This window comes from Tubulanus polymorphus, chromosome 1 (genome assembly GCF_964204645.1).
Source record: "Tubulanus polymorphus chromosome 1, tnTubPoly1.2, whole genome shotgun sequence".
NCBI classification, from domain to species: Eukaryota; Metazoa; Nemertea; class Palaeonemertea; order Tubulaniformes; family Tubulanidae; genus Tubulanus; species Tubulanus polymorphus.
Window position 1 is genome coordinate 12,471,034 of NC_134025.1, and position 13,819 is coordinate 12,484,852.

General features: G+C 38.4%; 2 protein-coding genes across 5 annotated transcripts in view; one reads left to right on the forward strand and one right to left on the reverse strand.

The window, feature by feature from the left end:
- The window catches only part of LOC141899120 (mitotic checkpoint serine/threonine-protein kinase BUB1-like), a 35,263-nt gene that overhangs the window by 19,192 nt on the left and 2,252 nt on the right, over positions 1-13,819 (forward strand). The window contains exon 19 of the mRNA XM_074785276.1: positions 1,909-2,018. Coding sequence (XP_074641377.1) covers positions 1,909-2,018 — 110 coding nt within the window. The remainder of the gene's footprint in view (positions 1-1,908; positions 2,019-13,819) is intronic.
- Positions 2,089-13,672, reverse strand: LOC141899138 (uncharacterized). 4 transcript variants are annotated; one of them, XM_074785311.1, is made up of 2 exons: positions 13,585-13,650; positions 2,089-5,475 (listed from the first exon to the last, which is right to left on the reverse strand). In XM_074785311.1, exon 2 carries the CDS (start codon positions 5,438-5,440, stop codon positions 3,347-3,349), a length of 2,094 nt encoding a protein of 697 aa, XP_074641412.1. In that variant the 5' UTR covers positions 5,441-5,475; positions 13,585-13,650; the 3' UTR covers positions 2,089-3,346. The 4 variants fall into 4 exon arrangements, 3 of the variants coding, with proteins under 3 accessions (XP_074641412.1, XP_074641404.1, XP_074641397.1); XM_074785303.1 differs by lacking the exon at positions 13,585-13,650 and adding an exon at positions 7,247-7,510; XM_074785296.1 differs by lacking the exon at positions 13,585-13,650 and adding an exon at positions 7,239-7,510.

Sequence of the window (13,819 nt, forward strand, 5' to 3'; positions counted from 1 at the left end):
AATTCAAATCAAATCAATAAATTCTCCGGTTCGCGATTTAAATCATCAAATGTTTTATTATAAAACACGTTTTCAAAGTCAACAAGGTAACTAATTTATTTATTTGACACTAAAATCAGTTGTTGCATTGCAATTAACAGGAGTTAACCTCTATATGATACTTTAGCGTCAGACGTTGTACGGAACCGTAACAACGACTGGTATTCAGACTACGGTTTTAGATAGCGCGCGCGCTGATCGGTCTTAACACTTCTCGGAACTGCTGTGCTAAATGCTGAGAGGCCGAATCTATGCGCAATCATTTATTGGGCTCGTCACAATTGATAGTGAATGGATAAATAACCGGTGTCAATGACGGTCGCTACTCCCCATCAGTATAACTCGTCAGTATAAGAAATAATTCTTTCGAGTTTTTTTTTTCAATCCCCGAAGTTGTTGTTACTATGTTGACCTCGCCGTTTTATAAGCTTACCGATGATTCTTCTAGTATTTTCAGGGTCACAAGACATGACGAAGTCGCAAAGTTTTGTACAAATTTCACGAAACAAACAATTATTTAGGCGGCACCTGATCTATTGATTAATTATGATAAATAATGTTTATTTCATTAAAAATTTGTTTTATTCAAACACTACTTTCATCGCACATAGCGTGATCGGTAGGCCCTACTATTCTACGGTAGGCCATGGACTCTTTCATGTGGTAGGCCTGTTACAAATGATACAATCCGCGTGTCCATGAATAAGTGACACGTGGTGGGGCGGGTTGTGAGGAGCATCGAAACTAATCCGTCACAAATAATCGATAGAAAACAATACCTTAAGAGGTTAACTTTTATTAACATCATTACCAAATCAAAACCTGCACATCCTATCATAAATAGAAATTCTAAGAATTTATTTCAAAGAATAATAAATTACGTCTAAATATTGGGATTCGAACTCGTAGCATCGATTCAGGTGCCTTTCCCAAAGCGGGTATCCCGCGGGGAAAACCCATTACTATTTATATCGAGAATTGCCTTTTTGACAGCGAGTTCGGTGAATGAAACAGAAACAATTACACAGAAACCCATCATGGAAAGTTTCTTTCTGGTTGTATATGGTCACCAGGGGGTGTTGAATATTGAAATTGTTAGATTGTCGAGCATTTGAAAGAAGAAATATCAAACCTCAAAAAAGTAGTACCTATTTTGAACAGAAATATATGTTAAGAAGCATAGTTTTAGATTAACTCTAATTATTCCTAATTCATTTTCAATTGTTTTGAATGAACAGATTTGAAGTCCAGGTTTTAGTCACAAATTATTGTGCAACGAGACTCAGGAATCCCACTTGTGAAATGACCCCTTTCATTTTTAAATTGCGTTCAAGAATTAAAATCAATTTGTCCTGATAAACTCCATACACCAATCTATCCATAGAAAATTAATCATTTCTGTATTTGGATAACAAGGATAATCCCGCAATAAATCGACCAAAGATGAAAAGCTCAACAGTGACAAGAATATATATTTTTGCGCGACGTTTCATCCAAATACTTTTAGCCATCATCAATGTCTGAAAACTTGTCTAATCCATCTGATTGATATGCACAAAATTAGCAAAACAATAAATTTCCTCTTTTGAATGGAAAAATTCTTTCTGATGACATCACACTGAAACATGATACTCCCATTCCCTGTTCTACATTAGTATAGAACATTCCATTTACCCAAAACGAAGGTCCCGTCAGACAATATGGCTATGCAACCCAAAAAGTCAACGAATACTTGGGACGTTTGGAGTCCCATTGGACTGTAAAGCGTTAACAATTTTTTAGAGCGCTTAACTGTGAAAGGGCCCAAAACTTCATACAACCTCTCATAAATCAGAAGTTTCATAAAAGAATTTTGATTTTGCAATTCAGTCGGATCTGTTCGGTGTAGCTGGAATCATCCATACGTTATTGTTCGGAACCTACATGAAGGTGTATCAAGCACCAAATAAAAGGTGGAGAATCAACTCGAAGTGCAAGCGGTAAGAACAATATCAAACTTTATATCAGAAAGAATGAAATGACGAATAATTAGTAAATTTAAGATCTTCGTTTATTATTATATATTGATTTAAAAAACACAGTTTCACCTCCTAGCCTGTATCAATGAAACTATCATTTTGCAACCAGACCCCGGATAGCAGATCCAATCAGAGTTCCCATTGCATTATATGTACAAGGGGCTCACATATGAAAAGGGGATAAAAGGCAACATTTTCTAAAGTGAGAAATACAGAGCCTACGAGGGCACTTTGGTTTTGATCTGCGAATGCCATCAGTTTTGAATGCATTTGACTGAAGCCATGATAAAACCATGATACATATTGCACTTTATGCTTCACAAATGACTATGAAAATCGTTGGGCTAGTGTGAATCTATTATATGTACATTAGAATTACATTTACAATAGTGATTTTATGATCATATCAATCATTGCTGATTGATCTTCTCTATGTAAACTCCCTAGACAAAAAGCCCTGCACATCACGATCACGGTTTTCTAGACCAATTTTTTACATCTATACAGGCCTAATATCAATATAAAAAGCCCATATCAATATAAAAAAATATAATGAGGAGTCATACATGTTTTTGAATATTCGAGTTTTTATACCTGATTAAGGAATATAGATTATCAGAATTTGCATAATAATGTTCTCAATTTCGTTACTGTTATTAAATGACCATTGACAATTGAATGGGTAACCATTGAGCCACACGATGTTTGCTGTGTTGAATTTAGTCCCTTTTTTAAAGGAAATTTTGATACACATATCGGCGAAAAGCGTCCTAAGCATCCTATGAATTCGAAAGCAATGATAACGAAAATGTGGATTAAGTAGCCACCGAAAAGATTGATATGTAATTCAATCGCTAGAAAACTTGAGTATTATGTGCCCTCGTAAAAATTCAATCGATTCGAAAAAGAGATTGTTCGATTGCAAAATAGAAAAACAAACCGAGTAAAGCTTTTCTTACAAATCTTTTTGAACACAAACTGTATAAGATGAGTACATTCGGTGAATTACCCTTTAGAGAAAGATTACAGACTAAAAAGATCTAGGCTTTATAAAATTTGCCTGGCTCTACAAAATCATCGAAAGGAAGCTTCAAATAGTCAGGAGGTGGTGGTTCCACAGTTCTGGGTTAAAAGTCGACTGTGATTTAAGTATCTACGTGTAAAAGAACAAACTGTGGAACTGGTTGCAGACTTGATTATTTCCTATATATAAAAGATTGAAGCATTTGACATGGACTCGTTTGATTTCTCGATGATTAATGCTTCGTTCAGTACCGTATCTATTATTGCTACCAGATCATCGTCGAATGTCTGTCAAGTATTTTATCACAGGTTTTCAAGCACTTATCGACGGAGAGCGGAATTTTCTCGCCACTTCTATTGTCCGTTTGACTCGTCGAACACGATTCGACATTGTCTGGTTGCGCCTCTTGTTGCGACAATCGCCGTACGCTGTCTCGCCTCGCCAATGACTGTAACTTTTGAGTTGTTTTAATTCGCTGGTATTCTTTTACTCGTTGATACGCCCCGTTTTGGCCGGGATCGTCTTTTTGAGGTGTCATCACAATGGATGATGACGCGCTTTCACTTTTTAATGACGACGTATCCGATGGCAGCGAATCATAATCGTAGCTGATATACGAATTTGATTTTGAATCCCTTTTCAGCGACGAATCCTTTTGAATTTTCGGTGGTACGGGCGGCGGTGTTTGTGATTTGCTCGATTTCTTGTGGAACGGAAATAGCTTTTTGAAACTGTCTCGATAACGGTTTTTTCGCTTGAAGGCCACCGGCGAAGTATCGGAATGACCCGCTCCTTGATGTCGTGACCGCGATACGTACATAATCCTCATCGGGCTGGCGCTGAGCAGATCTCTTTGTTGATCCTGATAGAACGATAGCTCGAGATCACTCCATTCGGGCATTTCCGTACTGGTGTCGCTCTTGTTACACTGATGAACTGCCCTGTCGTCGGATTCGGCGTCAATTTCATTGTAATAATTGCTGATCGGTGATGGCCACTTATCGGGCTCGTCGCTCCATGAGATCTGTTTTCGTTTGTTACGACCGCTGGCGCGATTGTTGTTATGATGAACACGTCTGGTCGTGTCGTCGAGGCAGTGATAATGTCCTTCATCATCAACGGTTGACTGCAAAGGGAATTTGTCGACCGACGATGATGACTTTACGTTGTTAGCTTTGACACGCTTGGACGACAATAAATCATCCATCGAACGCGTTACGGGAGTCGATTCGTTCGAAGTCGATACGTCGGAAGTTTGTACAATTATCTCCGGGTAAACGTGTTGCGTTTCGGGCGATTTGCGCGCTATTTTTTCATCGGACGAAGAACTGTTTTTCCGCATTTCACATTGGTGATGATTAGGTGAAACACGCTTTTCATCATTGTCATCGTCGCTGCAAGCGCTGTTAGTTGTAAACTGATTTTCAAGCGGTGTAATGGATGATTCTTCCATTGTTAGTGATGACCGTCGGCTTGACGGCTTTGTACATTCATCATGATTATCGTAAGTGGGTCTATTATTTGATGACGACGACGACGGCAGAACTTCGGCGACTGGTTTTGCAACCAGGTCAGGTAACGCCAACATATTCGAAAGTTGATCAGACACGCGACATTTATTCAAATCATTGCGGAGAATTTGATCTCCACTTCTGTGGCTGTCATCGCCATCGCACGAGTCCGAATGATTTTCGTCGGCGAACAAACTTGGTAGCGGAAGATCATCGATATTGAAATCGGTATCTGCAGCCAAAAAACTGTTATCGATCAACCCGTCAAGCATTGATATTCCGCTGTTGCAACAATAGTCATTCAGCCCGTGTGGAGGCGGGGGCAATTCATACGGGCTGTTTTGGTGATCGGCGTACGAGTCATTCGCTTTTTCGTCGTTCGGTGGCAAGTCGATGAATGGAAGAGGTGTTTTCGACGGCGATAAAGCGATGATTGTTCCAGTGTCCGATTCCGATGCTAGACTATCAGTCGCACTCGATTGCTTTGTCACGGAATAGCGCTCCGTCGCTGCGGAGGACAAAGTCGTCGCTTCGGTACTGTTTTTAATGGTGTCAGAACTCCTTAAAACTTGCCGTGTATTTTCATTTATTGCGAAGTCGTTATTATTTAAAGTCTTCGCAGCAACCGCTTTACGACGTTTAGTCCGTTTTTTACAGCGTGCTTGTTTCGTCTCTTGCATCGTTGTGAATATGCCGAATGGCAAGCTGCGTTTGATATTCCACGATAGGGTTAACGTTATATTTTTCGGATTGCCATCGATGCTCCATTTCAGTCGCTTCGCCTTTTTCTGCATTACACCCATAAGACTTTTAACAAGCTTCTGCAGCGACAAATTGTTCTTCAGCATTTTTTCTCTTTTGAGCTTGTTACGACGATGGAAATCTGAAAAATGATAAAAAGAAGATTAGAATGATTACTGTTACGGCAGTACATGCTTTTAAGTCGATGTTTTTCGACAAAAAATAGGATGATTTTATCCAAAAAGTTGCTTATATGTTGATGAAAAGATGAAAAGATGATATATCTTTGTGTCTTCAAATATATGTCTACATTCAGTTTTACTAAATCAGCTTTCCTACCTAAGGTGAGAGTTGCAAAAACGCTGTTTAATTATACATTTCTATTTCAAGCTTCTTCAAATATTCTTCTTTTCTAGTTAAGGTGTCACTTGTCGCCTAAGATATTCTCAAACAAAAACGCTGATGCATTTTTTATGTGTTTTTCTTCCGCTTCTCTCGATGAGCTAGCTCGCGGCGGAATTAATTATTTGTATCGAAGATGAAGCCGCGAGTCGTGCTGATAAGCTTGAAATTTCACGCCGAATATTCTTACCGATTAAAAACTACGGGCGCACAGATACGGGCTTATTTATTAGAAATTATGAGATAGACCGCATTTCCATCAGAAAAAATTAATTGGAGTATCATGGGGTGCATTCAGTGCATTAGATATTACATTGTGAGCATTAAATATTACATTGTTAGCTAGTCAACGTCTGTCGTGTGACTCAAGCCCACGGCCACAGACTCCGATTTTTTTTTTAGTGTATAGAATGAGTGGAATCATGGTCATAAGTCTGTGGCACGTGTGCGTCGTTATAATAAATGTAGATCGTGCAGTAAAACGTTAGTCTCGTCGAGTCTAGGTTTCGTTGCACTTCGCATTCCCCGCCGTGCTATTATTGAAGTCGATCGTCGTGTTTCAGTTCATCACGTGGCTGTGAATTTTTCTCGTCGTCGTCGACATCAGCATCGACATATTCCACCATTAATCTTCGGTCTGATGGGGATTCCGGCTGTCGATGTTCGTTGAAAATTGCATTTTTATTCACCGTTGTACCGCGACCGACGGACAACCATCCGGTCATCAGTAGATGTCTCGAGTATCATTCTGGAGTGTACTTGACTTCATAAATCTGCCCCGCTCGTTTCATCCATCTGTGAAGCTCTTCCACTTGTCTGTTGGATTTTTTACTTCGTGGCCCTGCTAGTGGTTAGGCCGTTTCTTATGATAAGTTGGATTACGGATTTGATGGGCTTGAAATGATTGCGGCGACGGAAACAAATAGAAATAAAACTAATATCATTTTCTCAAAACATTGAATTCATTACTTATTTCGTGATCAGGGAGCGGGATTGGAAAACAGAATAAAACTTGCCCTATTTTGGAGGTTGTTATAGGATAATGATACCCGTAAATTGTCGATTTACTGCCTACATTCATAACGGACTCCTCCATATTTGCAAGTCACACTATTTACTGAACTAATAGTTACAGAACTTTTTAAGTTGGATCGTCATTGTGTGTATAGTTTAAGAATATCATTCTGAATGATGGTTATAGCAGTTGTTGAAACATGCTGTAGATCAAACTATTGATAACATTGATTTTCGTTTATACGAATAAAGGGATTTTCCTCGGTTAGAATTTTCATTTCATGCATACGGGCCACATGATTTAGATTATCTTTAGAAAAATTCAGCTTAAGCTTCACAACGCAAAATTGACTGACAATTGATTCCAGTAAACATAAACATTCTCGAAACTTGACTGGAGCTATAATCTATTTGTTTATTGAAATCACTCGTCTCGTGAAAGGTATAGCCCCGATTTTTTACTATGGTTGATAGTACATATGTACTTACACTGTTACCTCAGTATCCGAGAGATAGGAGACGTCGTAGACAGTATCGATCTACGAGGTGACAACGCTATACTCGCAGTTTCCGTCGCTTTCTTAGCTAATAAATGTACCACCGTGTCACAGTCTACACAGTCGGGGAATTCGATTCTTTATCGCTTGACGGGAGACCCTAACGGTCCCGGTGGAAACATAAAACACCGTTGATTGAATTCAGCACTTCTTCGCCGATTCCCAGTACATGAAATTCAAGTTGATTTAATTTATTTGTTGTTGCTGCTTCAATTGTGTGTACCGAGGTGACTCTGTGTTCGGTTGTTATAAGTCGATTAAGTGCGTCACTGGATTCCCCGTCGTAATTTTGTACACCCCATTTATCCATCATCATTATCCCATTTGAGTCCGGAAAAACCATCCATTCATTTGTGACATTACAACGAGGAAGGAAAAATATGTATTTCGATGACTATTTAAAACTGACTGCGTCACAAAAGTCGTGGTATTTATAGATACATCCAATTGATAGGATTTTAATCGAAATACTCATCAAAACCTTCCAATTCCAAGCTATCTTCACATTCGGGCTCTCTACAAAATATCAGTAGATGTTGACAGTAAAACTACCGAAGAAAATGTGTGTAAAAGTTGGCTTAAGTCGACAAGCGACGCAACGCCTACCGGCTCCTACCGACGCAACTGAATGGAACCACGATTGTAACCCAGCATTTGTCGACTGCACTCCGATTTTCAGCAACTGAGGCTGATTAGTGGGATATGAGATCCTCCCAGTTGCTTCCCTGCTTATGTCGGTTACGATTGCTGGCAACTGAACCGGCTCAGAAGGTCACTTGATAAACATTTTGAGAATAAAATAGAATTTTGGGGAAATATAGTTCCATAGCTATTTCGTAAAGATTTTTATCTTTCTGATTCTTTTTTGAATAAAATGAGCTAGCAAAATCATATTGTAGAGAGAGCCATTCACGCCATAATTTGACCAATTTTGTTTCTAGATCTGCTGAACGTTTGGTTTGCGTTTTAAACTACTTGAATTTGAAAGTTTGTGACACAATACCAATGATGCTAACTAACAGTCAAAATTTGTACTATGAATATTCGGTCTGTGATTGGCTTGAATTCCCGTCCTTAGTTCTGTGGTGTCGGAGAGGGGTTAATGTCGATTGCGATCGAAAGCAACTGTCGGCCTACCGTAGGAGAGTAGAACAAGGGCAACTAGCCAGATACAGCTTGCAACGAGTCGGTAGGCTCGGGTTGCAGTTGCAAGCTGACTTATGTGGAACCGATAAAGCAGCAACTAAACCCAGTTGCATCAGTAGGCGCGTAGGCCTGCTTGTCGACGTAAGCCAGCCGTAAAAGATTCAGTGTAGCATTTTAGTGAAATAGACGTTACATCACTTATACCATGATATATACAAGTTGAACTTTTTCACGTGCAAAGGCATTTCCACTGAATTTATCCTGTTATCCTTGGCTGATTAATTGACGACCCAACTAGCATGAATGATATTTTATTGCCAGATTATCCGATATCAGAGTCTGTAAATGGCCTCATGTAAAATTGTCAGCGGCATTTTGTTTTATGACATTATTTACGAGATTATGCAACTGAATGTGCTGTAAACTTGATTTCCGCATGGGGGTCTAGCCGAAAAACAAGCTCATAAGTCATACTGATACTGTCGTTTGGTTTCTCACATCGAGTCGACAAGTAATTAACATTGGAAACCAGTTCCAGAAACTCTGGTCACTACAGTTTCAGGAACTTGTTTCAAGTTGACCAAAATAGTTTATTGTACCAGTGGAAACTGTTTTCAATTTGACTTCTGGTTACGAATTGAACTTGGGACGCCGCAGATCGGGGTGTGGTCTGATCAGTTAAATCGCAAACCATCAGTCACTGAAATCATGTGTTAACACAAATATTTCTGACAACTTCACCTCGATATTCGTGCTAAACTCTGCTCATCCAATGTATTACATTATCACGCTGAGGTGATCAGAAGATTTTTTAATGTTAACTCGAGTTTAGCCTAGCTCTTGATGGTAGTTCAATGACAACCGTGGATGAAACACATCTTTAAGAATGACGATATTCGCTGATATAGGCCTCACATCTTTTCCGCAACGGGCATCAATCATGTTTAGCATGCTTTCGCGTGTCTCGCAAGCTCGTCATCACTGCTGGGTAAATTGAAAGTTATCGTTTTCACATTAGGCGGAATTTACAGTTAAAAAACTGCATCATCCAAAAGCATGCGCGAGAACTATAAAATGGTTATTGGTCACTGAATAAATCCATCGACATTAATAGTCATCGAACGATGTTTGCTTTGATCTGGGGAGGAATCTTATTTGGTTCTGTGAGTTGTATGACCAGGTTTGCGAACCCAAAAAACCAATCATTAGCTCTGTATGAAGACCACTTCCAACAGTCCAACACTTCCAACTCCCACAGTCTAACAAAGTGCAATGAACTCACATATCTCATCAAGGAAATGTATTCATTAAATACTTTTTATTCTAAGCTAATTATGGGACAAGAAGCCATCTTTGATGATGTTACAAGATCACATACCAGGGTAAACATCTGGAGTCGCCATCCAGCTACGATTGGTGTATCCCCAGTTGCTTCAGTAGCCGTTGCGCCATGGCGCGACATAATAAGCCCACCTTGAGAAGTATCTGGCTCTACACTGACAGTTTTATGCTCAGTAAAATCATTGTTGCTGGGTCTGTTTGATCTTAAAAAAGAAGCCGATCGATCAGAATCTTAAGTCATAAGCAGATCACAAGTCTTTCATTGGACTAATGAGTGTGACATGTGTGATAATTTTGCGGACATTATCTGGGTCCTTAATACGGATGATGTTTTTTTAACCTGCTGCTGGAAGGAGCGTTTCTAGTGTGCACGCATAGTTTGCTCTGATGTCTGCACATATCAAGTTACTGTCGCCAGCGATTGAAGTGGAAATGTGATAAAAAGAACTCGCATTGAGTAACATATACGACGTGGCTATCACCTTTTTGCCAGTTTCGCTTCAGAAGCCAAGTCACTGAATTCGAATGTAGATCTTGAAAATTTCAATCGGAAAGAAAACAATACTGTCCGCTGAATAGTCGAGCGTTATTCATTTTCATCGGGGCTGAATTAAGAGCTCACAGCTCGCTTTGTTTTCCATTTTTCGTCTGTCAAATGTTTTAATTAAACTCAAAATCTTGCTGCAGCTTGATTCTATCCCGGCGGAGTTAAGTGATCGTGCCGAAACTCGCAATGCACGCATTATCGGCGCAGCATTCGGTTAACATACATTTACGCTGCAGACTTGATACACCTAACAGTAATTTACTGTAATTTCCCACATACACATAACTGGCCCAGCGAGATGGCGGTGCCGATATTGTGAACATTTTGTTTGATTATTAGCCATGTATCATATACGCGATGTGATGGTGGGAATAGGCCCGACGGGATTTATATTATGTGTTACTGTCAATATACCATTTGTAAGGATGACATAAATGCGAACGAGACAACTGTTTCCGCCGTTGCAGAATTTTTATGAATATTCATTCGAATAACATGTGCCATCATTATTGTGGTTTTAATACTTACGTCCGCCACTTCTTGCATTAAAGAGGTATTCGGGTAGTTATGCAACAATGACCTCAGTGGCTACATTTCCAGTTCGACCGCTACCTAGCGGCAATCAACTAATGGTATGGTACTATTTAGAAGCTTATCGAGGAGAAACCATTGAAATAATGAATAAATTGTACTTGCCTCATTTCCAACATGGCTGCTTTGCTATTATTAGAAATCCATTCAATTGTTACTTTTTTTCGACATTTGTATTGTGACTTGAAGTCAAAAGTCATCCATCCACATAGGTTTCCATCCATTCAAATGTCTTACCGTAGATAAGAATCCAGAATTTTGAAGCTGGGTAAATCAGTCAAGTACTATATATGGGCAGAGGCTGAGAAAGTGATATTTCACCAATTTGACATCATTCATTGAAGCCAATTAGCTAACAGAATGGTTAAGGGGCAAAGAAAGAGTTTTATTGGAAGATGGGGTCTGAATGATTCAAGATTATGTTTTGTGTGGTCGTTCATAAAGTTAATTTCTGGAACAGTAATATCAATTAGGCTATGTATTTTTGGTAGAAAGTGAATGGATTGTGAGATCCAAAAAGAAAGAAGCATAAAACCTGTAATTACAGCTTCCCAAGAAGTAAAATATATTAGAGTAATATAAGAATCTGATATAAGAACCTTAGGAATAAATTGAAGATTATGATTTTTCACGCCAAGACCCAGTCACTATGTAATTGGTTTGTGATCCGATATGGATTGGAAACATCTTATTCAAGATGAGAATTGCCATTGAAATGTGTGCGAATTGTCATGGAATTTGCCAGAGGACTGCTTTTAGCGTCAGTATCCATTAATCAATGGTTGAAAACAGCGAGATACACGTGACTCGCTACATCTTGATTTTACGTAGTTTCGATCAACGCATATATATCGTATCAGGAACATTATACGATCGCCGTTGGACTCTTGTCCATTTCCGCATTATCCATTGTAGGTTGTATTAGTTTATGTGGTCATTTCGAAGCGGGCTTTCCGCGCCATTCTCTTAATGAATCTAGTAGACTTTGCGCCGCATTGAAGACGCATTACGTATGAAAATAAGAGCTTTTATTACCGCGGGCTAACGTACGTACGCGTCACATCACCGGCGATAGTTTATATATGTTCTCTGGGTCCCGTGGCTCGTTAATGAGATGAAATGAGTTGACTTGTTGGTCTGATCCAATTTCCTTTACAAGTATTGATTTACGATGCGACCACCAGACTTAGTCGCTCTCAAAATAATCCATTTTGTTTACCATATTTGGTCTCAAATGTTTGTTTGGCAAAAACAATTTCCTCATGGAACATCTTGATAACGATGAATGAAAACTTTTCTCATTTTTTGATTAAATTATTCCTATTTTTTTTTCATAAATCTCTTATGTGGAATGACCCTGGAATAATCTATTATTACATTCACTGAAGTATGGTGTATTATTTAAACTTTGACTCATGAAAATTTTGAATCATACCCAGTTCTACAGTTGATGGTTAAGTTTGACAAGTAGATTTTCCCTATGGTTGAGTTTGAATTCAAGTAGACTTTCTAACCTATGAGCTGTGTACCCATTTTCATAGCTGCAGATTCGAATAGCCATGCCCTCATACCAGACGAGTCTTAGCTCGTAAGTCAATTGGGCAATTACCACTTCGTCAATAAGCCGATTGCCAGTCGAGATATTGCCAGATGGGTTTAACCATGGACTCTTCATTTTAGAGTCCATGGTTTAAGCAACCTTGAAATATATTCTATCAATATGTACGTTTAGCAGAGAGCTGGTGATATATTTGCAAGTACAGATACATGTATATATGTGTTCAACCATAGATATATCACATTATTACAGAAATTTCACCTTATTACGGAATTGAATGCTGAGTGAGTGTTTACCAAAAAGACTGTCCTAGCATACACATATATACCTGTCGTATTGACACTAGCTTATAGCTGATTTTAAATATATATGTGTCAATCACTCACTTGTTCACCACTGTGGAATTGTTCTAGATTTTTTTTTTACAAAGGAGTGTTTTTTAGCCTCAGGGATATTTCGTCAAAAACATTTAATAAGAAATGATTTTTAGATTGGAACGAGTTCGGTCATTTCCAAATATAAGCGACAACAATATAGACTTCATTTTCTAATGAGTAAAAACAGTTTCACACAATCATTCGCAATCATTGACGCTTTGCTTGTGTATATTTAATATACTGTATATTCTTGGATTGGTATGTTTGAAAAAATAAACTTTGTTATGGCAAAAAAAAATCATTCCCTCATCAGGTGAAATATGAGTGAATCAAATGAATAAAAGTAACAACATTTACAAGTGCTAAATTCTAAAAAGTGCACTTGTAATAAACTGTTTTTACTCATTAGAATAAGAGGTTTATATTGTTATCGCTTCTATGGATATTTGGTTACTTGAGCTCAATATGATTATCCCCTCTATTTGAATACACACATAATTGGAATTACTAATCTATATCACGTTATTTTATATGAATTGCTAAAAAAATATAGGTCTATTATACGTTTATTTCTGGATCTAGAAAACAGGCACTTGGTATTAAAGATTGAAAGAAATTGTTAGAGTTGTAAGAATATATGAAATAATGAAAACTTTGAAATGTAGTAAAAGGCCATCTGTATGATTATATTTGAAGTATTTAACAGAATAACACTTACCAATTGTAAAATATAACTAGTTACGTTTCACAAAAGCTTGTAATCCTGTTTGTCAAATGGCGTATGTGTGCTCATATACGAGTTGAATAGACCATGTGCGATTTCTACCTGTAGACTGAATGATTCATATTTGTTTGGTGTTTGTCGTGCAAGTCAGTCAATGAAATAAAGCAATCGCTTCACAATATTCTAGCATAATACATTACGATCCCGAGGACAACGCGGGAACTAGCGC